The 9,095-nt window shown below is 35.7% G+C and overlaps 1 protein-coding gene across 1 annotated transcript in view; it reads right to left on the bottom strand.

Moving 5' to 3' along the window:
- dchs2 (dachsous cadherin-related 2) overlaps nucleotides 1–9,095 on the bottom strand; it is a 42,565-nt gene that overhangs the window by 7,797 nt on the left and 25,673 nt on the right. The window contains exons 9-12 of the mRNA XM_016495411.1: nucleotides 7,241–8,081; nucleotides 6,352–6,588; nucleotides 2,308–2,442; nucleotides 1,619–1,828 (exon numbers count right to left, since the gene is read on the bottom strand). Coding sequence (XP_016350897.1) covers nucleotides 1,619–1,828; nucleotides 2,308–2,442; nucleotides 6,352–6,588; nucleotides 7,241–8,081 — 1,423 coding nt within the window. The remainder of the gene's footprint in view (nucleotides 1–1,618; nucleotides 1,829–2,307; nucleotides 2,443–6,351; nucleotides 6,589–7,240; nucleotides 8,082–9,095) is intronic.

The following is a 9,095-nucleotide window of genomic DNA, read 5'->3' as shown; positions in this document are numbered from 1 at the left end:
ATCGGAAGAGGATTAGGGCCAAGCAATATTAAAAATAAAACCATCTCGAGATTAAAGTAATTATAATATGAGATTAAACTCGTTAAATTTTAAGAAAAATGTCGAAAAAAAATGTTGAGATTAAACTCATTAAATTTCGAGAATAAAGTCATTATGTTGAGATAAAACTCGTAAAATTTCGAGAATAAAGTCATTGAATTTCGAGAAAAAAAGCTTTTCTTCCTTTCCTCATAACATATCACATCGGAAAAGTGGAAATCAATTGCTTAACGAAAAACCATCTCGAGATTAAAGTAATTATAATATGAGATTAAACTCGTTAAATTTTAAGAAAAATGTCGAAAAAAAATGTTGAGATTAAACTCATTAAATTTCGAGAATAAAGTCATTATGTTGAGATAAAACTCGTAAAATTTCGAGAATAAAGTCATTGAATTTCGAGAAAAAAAGCTTTTCTTCCTTTCCTCATAACATGTCACATTGGAAAAGTGGAAATCAATTGCTTAACGAGTGTTTAATAATAATGTATTAATTAGGTAGGTTAAGTGTTACTACAGCAAATCCATTGTAAATGGATTAAAAAGTACTCTAATAGGATTGTTGTCGCAGTGTTTCTCCTGTTTTCTGCGTCAGTGTTGTTGAGAATAGCAGCGCTGTTTCATCTGCCTTTAAATGTGTTTAAATCACAGTGGAGTCTGTGGTTTGTATCGGAGAGCTCTGCTCCAAACTTTGTTTCACACAGCGCTGTTTAGTGGTTGCCTGATCGAGACCTGCCAGTGAATAAACGCATTTGTTCTGAGCTCGCTCTGCGCTGTCTTTAGGCAGAGCTAATAACAGTAGCCGTTATAATAAGTAGCGCTGTACCGCTTTTAGTGCGCTAAAGACAGCGCATATGAGTTATCAAATTGTTGTCACTCACATTTTACTGACACATCTGACCTAAAATCTTTTGCTCTCACCTTGTGTTGACATTGTGAAACGGCATGATTTGTAAATTATGATTGGCGGGCCACATATAATAGCCTACATTTCAACAGACATTTACACTAAGTGAAAATAGCCATTCTATTTACATAAAGACTTTATTTTCAACATTTTATCTCGACTTTTCTTCTCGAAATTTAATGATTTTTATCCCGAAACATAATGACTTTATTCTCGAAATTTAATGAGTTTAATCTCAACATTTTATTTCGACGTTTTTCTTGAAATTTAACGAGTTTAACCTTGTATTATAATGACTTTAATCTTGAGATGGTTTTATTTTTTGAATATTGCTTGGCCCTAATCCTCTTCCGTAGTTTTTACAGTTTTTTTTTTATTTATTTTTTTTTTATAAAAATGCAGCCTTGATGAGCAAAAGCGAATTCTTTTAAAAACATAAAAAAATCTTACCAACCTTAAACTTTTGACTAGCAGTGTGTTTTATAAATGTACAAGTTGTTTGCACATTAAGTAGCAAAAACAAATTTGGACTCTAAAATCCCAATATATCAAGCAGGCATTAGAAATGGTTCAACAAACCATTATAGTGAAATTACTTTTTTTCATTAAATAATTATTTTTAAACACAAATGCATATATGTGTTAAATTATAAGGCCAAATGAAATTGCTTACCTTCTATGAAGTACTGAATGGTTCCATTTAGTCCATTATCAATATCTGAGGCCTGGAGGATGTGAATGACTCCTGGTGGCAAGTTCTCTGGGATAACTATGTGCAAGTCAAGCTGAGAAAATTCTGGAGTATTGTCGTTATCATCCAGGACAGAGCACAGGACCGTGGCAGTGCTGGACAGAGACGGAGTCCCACTGTCCTCTGCCTGAGCTGTAAAGCAGACAAAAACACATGAGGAGGTAACCATATTATGTTAAGATTTTGTAATGAGCATGCAAAAACACTGCCAATATGTCCTGAAACAAAGAAAAACAAATCAGCTTAAAAGGGTTATTAAAGTTAACTGAAACTAAACATTTTCTTTTCCTAAAATAAACATGAACTAAAATTTATTTAATTCACCATGAATTATTTCATTCACCATTAATTTATTTCCCATGCATATAGCCCTATTCCAACCAATTACAATTCTACAAACAATATTAATACAGCATAAAATGTACTGGTTAATGTATCATTTAAGCACGAAAAGAAAACAAATAATGAAAAGATAAAAAAAAAACCCTGCACCATTCAAAACATGCATGTTAAAGGAAGTAAATAGTGGTCTGTGCATGATTTTGGTGCTTGTTTTCTGGAGAGATGAGTGAGCTGAGGGAGGGAGGATGCAGGCAGACGGTAGATCTCACCTCTGAGAGTAAAACTGGATTGGATCTCTCTGTCTAGCCGAGTGGAGGTGCTGATCTGACCAGTGTGGGAGTTTATCGTAAAGAGCTCATATCCAGGACCAGGTAACAAGCTGTAGCTAACAGCAGAATTCGCCTCTGTGGGAAATATACACACACTCTTCACACAACTCTTCACAGATTGGTCATCAGATCAAGAAGTTTATGATTATGACTGCATGACATCATGACAGAGAGTCTTACTATCGTACCACTGTATTAGTAATTGGCTTTTTAATGTGTGTTTTCCTTCACTTTCATGTTGAGGGTGCCAACAAATACAGAAATAATGAGTGTTTGACAGCTGAATGAGGTCTGTTTACCATCTTGTCTGGCAAAGTGCTATTTCTGAGCTTTTTATCTGATCTCTGAATTGAAAACAGTACTAAAGAAAAAAATCCTACATTTAACAGCATTGCCAAGAAAATACAAAGGAAAAGTAGGCAAAAATGAGACAAAAGAGCTGGCCCGGAATACAACCAACACACTGGTGGAGAATTTGGTCTATGTAGAGCAGAAGTGTGAAAACAAACACACACACACACACACTGTCAGACAAAAACACAGATTTATAATCAAACACACACAGTGTGCGTCCACACTGACACTCATTCGGACACACATACAGATATATACAGACATGGGACAATGACAAACAGTTTTTGGTTTCGAAAAACCCTTTCTAGGTAACACTTTATTTTGATAGTCCACTTTTGACATTCTACTAACTATAAGTAACTTTGTTTCTACTGACTATCAGGGTTGGGAAGGTTTTAAAATGTATTTCAATACAGATTATAAAACACATGCTTTAAAAAAGTAATTTGTAACATTTCATTAGATTACAAAAGTTTTTTAAAGGGGTCATCGGATGCTCATTTTGCACAAGTTGATATTGTAAGAAAAAGTGAAGACGTCGAAGATCTTGATGAAGAATAACTTTTATTACAGAATAGTAGTGACAAAGTACATGTAGTACCTTGGGTTCAACGGAGTCAGACTGAACCCCGAACATCCTAAGCTCAAACATTTTATACACTTAGACTTTACCCTCAATATAAAGGAAGTTGCTCCTGTTGTTACAGCTGTGGTCTGTATGTTAGGCCCTGCCCCTCTCTTCCGAGCTGCTCTCAGAGAGACTGTTTACTTTAGCCGCATTCATCGTGAAACTTGCTATTTAGCACATTATTAGGAAAGGTGATTTGCAAAGATTCATAAAAAACCCTTATACTCACTTCTTCTGTAGATGAGGCTGGATCACGAATGATTTGAGCGAACATAGATGCATTTAGGCTGATCGGGAGTGGCGCATTCACTTCAAAGCTAAAGTAACGTTAATCCTCTGCGTCTTCAGCAGCACAGATGTCGGGAGTAAATGACGATTGCTAAATTCATTATTACATCCAACAATAAAGCACCTTAATCGCTTAATCGGAGACATCTTGTCTTCCCGGGTCTAAGGTAAGACACCAGTCCAGTCTGTGCTGAAACACTACTGTCAATCAACTATCGTGGGAGGGGCCTGTACAGAACTACGTCATTCTGACAGGAATCTCAGAACAGCCTGGTTTGAAAAAGGGGATTTTAAAATAGGGATTTAAAAAAAAAACACTGGATGGATTTTTATAATTATAGGATGGATGTGTACACACACTTCCAACATACATTTATGTTCAAACAACTTGAAAAGTGAATTTTGCATCCGATGACCCCTTTAACTAACTAATCTAAATATTTGTATATTTACAGGGTAAATTGTACTTATTTTTCTTCTGAAAGTATTAGTATTATTAGTATTAGTAGCATATGTTAGTATTAGCTTCTGAAGGACAGTACTAAATGAAAAAAGATCTTTAAATAAAATAAGAAAAATGTCCACATCATCCTGTTCAAAAGTTTACACCCCTGCTCTTAATGCACTGTGTTTCTTTCTTGAGCATCAGAACATGTTTGAACCTTTTGTAATAGTTGTGTATGAGTCCCTTAATTGTCCTTTGTGTGAGAAGATGGAACTCAAAATCATACAGGCATTGTTGGAAAGGATTCAAATATGCAGAAGATACTGGAAAACCAAAGAATGTCCAGAACCTGGAGGATTTTTCTGAAGAATAGCAGTTTAACTGCTCAGGACAAACAAGGGATTCACAAACAACTATCACAAAAAAAATGAAAACAGTTGTGGATCATTCATGTAACGACAGACAGACAGTCAAGGATATGTAATTTTTTTGAATCGGCAATTTTAATAAATTCAGTCATTTTGTCTTGTGGAGTATATGTAAACATTTGTTATGTGAACTAGCTTATTTAGGGCAGTCCTAAATAAAAATAACATTCAATTTTTATGATCCTCTCATTTTGCTAAAGTTGTTAAAAGTTTGCATATTCTGCAAGGGCTATGAAACTTATGAGCAGAACTTATGAGGATGCTTTTGCAGAGTATCAAAAAAATCACCAATTGCTGTTTACATTAATTGCCCGTTACAGTTACACAAAAGAAACAGAAATTATGCCACACTAATATATAATAATGTTTCCCTTTTCAAGAATTTCATTGTTTTAATGAGGCTTTTTTCTTAGGATATCAGTTGTATCACCTTAACATTTTTTGATTTGTGCTGGCAAACAATATCAACATGAATTTGAATTACAAATCTAAAAATATGCTGTTCATAGAAAAAGTGTATTGCATTTGTAATGTATTTTTAAATAAATGAATAAATTGGACACAAAAATGAGTGTCAGGTCACTGACCCACATGATGACACACACAAACTCAAATAAACACATAAGCTGGAAACTTCACCAGCAGCCACAAACGTCATATACCAGCTTAATGAGTATACTAAAATCAAACTGCATTAATGCAACAGCAAGAGACAGTTGAATCAATTACTAACAATATCAATCTTCATCTGATGAACATTTGGCACAGCGGTTTCATGGGGTTTTGGGAGGTTTAACGTAATGGAAGATAAAATCAAAGAAAAACCATAGACCACACTGCTGAAAGGAGTGAATTCTGGGAGAAAAAATAACCGGCCTTTATTAGCACAGATGGCTTGAGTTAGTGAATCATCACACACAATTTCAAATATCCTGCAGGAGGCCTGACTGCTGTTTGAGAATAACGTCAGAAAGCAGAAACAGGCAGACACTGATATTGCGGCTGAGGTTTTTTAAAAGGGCCTGGTAGATTAGTGAATATTTAGACTAGGTACAAGACGCACAGAATAACACACGCCGTGCGAAAAAGAACACAAAGAGCCGTTGATTTATGTTAGCAATCAAGTTCGACGAAACATAATTCAGGTGGATGTATGTTTTTAACAGAAGTCTGCTAACTAAATAAATTTCAAGTCTGATGATCAAGGCCATCTGGACTTCCAGACTGAAATCATGATGGACAAATATGAAAGAAATCCACTACCTTAAGTTACTCATGCTGAAATGTTTTGCACGCTTGAAGCTGCATGGAGACTTGCTTCTGTTACAGAAACATGTAACATGAAACAGTAAATGACAATACTATACTATCAGGTAAAGAAAACTATAGATTAATACTATTCAAATCAAACTTCACAAACCGTGTATGTATACTGACGTTCATGAAAGTGGTTATTTCAAAAGCTAAACATTGATTAAGAGAATAATAAGACAAACTTAATGCAGGTGATGTGAACACTCACAGTTCAACCAAAAATATAAAAATGAAAAATAGTAAGACAGCATGATGAAAATTTTGGACATATTGCAGAAACTATGACAATTATAATTAACCCATTAAAAAAAGCATGGAGGAAGTTGGAAGCTTTGTGTAATGCTGTGTCTGGTTATGGCAGCTGCAAGATGAAAACTGTGAGTAACCATACTGCCATCTTGTGGTGATTTCTGCAACAGTTTGAATATCAACTGATATTTCATTGACAATTGATGTTTTTTTTGTTGTTTTTATGTTGTTGAGCTAAAATATTGTAAAGGTCTCATGATGAGATTTTGAGGTCATACCTGAATCCAGGTCAACTGCAGTGACTGTGATGATCTCTCCGGGTTCTCTGTTCTCCATGATGGTGGTATTGTAAATGTGCTGCTGGAACACAGGAGGATTGTCATTAACATCCAAAATCTTCACTGTGAGCGTCTGAGTAGAGGACAGAGAGGGGATGCCGCTGTCTCTGGCCTGGATAGTGAGAATGTGGACATTCTGGGATTCATAATCCAGGGATGAATTCAGGTACAGATGCCCTGCAAGAGAGAGAGAGAGAGAAATATTATCTATCTATCTATCTATCTATCTATCTATCTATCTATCTTCCAGCAAGGATGCATTAAATTAACTAAAATTGAGAGCACATAGACTTTTACATTGCTAAAAAAAATAAAAATAAAAATAAAAAAAACACTAAAGCAGTTGAACTATTAAGCAGCTAAACTGTTCTTAACATTAATAATAAGAAGAAATGTTTTTGAATGTATACATATATGCATGCATATTTGTCACGTTTTTCAACAGAGACAGCTTTATTTTGAATAATGTGTAGTGATCAATCATGCCAAATAAGACCAAGGACATTTTTAACTATCCCCCGGTTTCACAGACAAGACTTAAGCCTAGTCCTTGACTAAAATGTAAGTCTGAGCTCTTTCAACTGAAAGAAACGTGCACTGACTGATCCTAAAATATATCAGTGCATTTGTTTTGTCTCAAAAAGCACACCAGTAATGTTTTTTACTAAGCACGTTTATAAAACTTACTTAAATGTCCTAATTGAACTATGGCCTAATCCTGGCTTAGTCTAAGCCCTGTCTGTGAAACCGGGCCTATATGTCTTTAACTATAAATCCTAGACCTAAATTAATTTACATCCCTAAACCCATACCACAATAAATCACGTACCTGTGCTTTCCATATGAAAGTAGCCCATCTCATTGCCTGAAATTACACTGTAAATGACATGCCCGTTACTCCCTTCATCTTCATCTTTGGCCATCAGATGATGAACCAAAAGTCCCACCTCGGTGTCCTCTGGGACACAAGACATTTCAGTGGAGACAAATGTGGGACTATTGTCGTTGATATCCAACAGAATCGCCTGAGCTATGACTGATGTATGTTTCCTATCAGTGGGCTCTTCTGCGTTGTCACTGACAGTCACTCTGAATACAATGTTCTCGGTGTGCTCACGGTCCAACCGTCCATTTGTTTGGACAACTCCAGTGTGAGGGTCGATGTATAAAGGCAGTCCCTCTACGGCAGGGTCGGGGTCATAGGTCAAAGAATAATAAAGCTCACTGTTACGCAGACTTCCATCACCATCATGTGCATTAAACACATAGACCGCTGTTCCATTGGTAACATCCTCATAAACACAGAACACAACAAAGTTGCCATTACCAGGAAACCAGGGGGTGTGGTCATTGACATCAACAACACTGATCGCCACAAATGCAGTGACATTGAACGTGGGAGGGGCTTCTGCACGTACAACCAGGAAGTAGCGCTGTGTGACTTCGTAGTCCAGGTGTTGTGCCACATAAAGCTCACCACTAGAGCTTTTGAGGCCAAACTGCAAACTACCATCACCCTCGACAATAAAATATCGTAATTGCATATCTGGTGCATTAGAAATCCCAAGTGATCCAACGACAGTTCCCAGTTTTACATCTTCCCGCACAGTGAAGTATTCGAGGCTCTGAAAATCCTTTGAGTTTCCATTTTGTTGGTCTAAGGCATAAACCTGGAATAAAAAACAAAATTTGTGTAACTATTCTTAAAACATTTACGACAAGACACTACAGGTGAATTAGCCTACATGTGTGTTTACTCTCACTGCTCATTATTTGGACTAATAAACATACAAGTGTTTATTTTATTGCACTTCATCTATATGTGTCTGTAGATGTCAATTAAAATACATATAATTAAAGACTGTTTTCTCTAAATGAATTTTTCTCATGCACTGAGCCAGAAATCTCCACTTAATTAGCACCTACATACACCAAACTTTCCAGTTCAATACATATCTATATTCTGAAGGTTTTTGCAGAGGGGTTTGTTCATGTATTATTTACCTGATTTATATGACACCTTATTCCTGAAATCCTCATAACTCTATTTGTCCTTTATTTAACTCTATTTATCCTCTATTTAACTATTTATCCTTTTAAATCATGCAAATTACTGCATGTTTAGCAGCTGAGTCCTTAGCCATCTTCAAGAAACGGCTAAAAACACATCTATTCCATCTTTATTTGACCCTCTTACACTAGCTTTCTCTTTTCTTTTTCTGTTTTATCTACTTGTTTTCTTTTTGTTATATGTATGTGTATATATCCTAAATAATTAGCTTCCAAACAGCTTTCTTTTTTAAATATTTTATAATACTGAGGTGTAGAGTGCAAAACTGGCTGAGTAGACACTGCCAGAATGAGCATCTCATCCATTGTGGATTTTATTTTGTTTCTCAGTTATGAATCTCTGTTCACTCAGAGGTCTCTGGCAAACCAAGAGGCTTGTTATTGGTCGGCCTTGCAAAGTTCACAAATGTCAAAAAACTTGAACCTGACAAAATTTTGTTGGCACAGGAAATCCTTATTGTGCCAGTTCTCATTGAAATGACTGGATTTTGCACACAAAATTTCACATACAGTATAAATGATGTGGCTGGACATTTTTTTAGATTGTACAGAGAAAAGACAAATCAATAAGCAAGTCTTCAGCCCTACTTTGACACACGCACGCACGCACGCAC

This window comes from Sinocyclocheilus anshuiensis, unplaced genomic scaffold, assembly GCF_001515605.1.
Source record: "Sinocyclocheilus anshuiensis isolate Anshui unplaced genomic scaffold, SAMN03320099.WGS_v1.1 scaffold517, whole genome shotgun sequence".
In the NCBI taxonomy this organism is placed as follows: Eukaryota; Metazoa; Chordata; class Actinopteri; order Cypriniformes; family Cyprinidae; genus Sinocyclocheilus; species Sinocyclocheilus anshuiensis.
The sequence above is the reverse complement of the archived record's forward strand: the minus strand, read 5'-3'. Positions and strand labels throughout refer to the sequence as shown.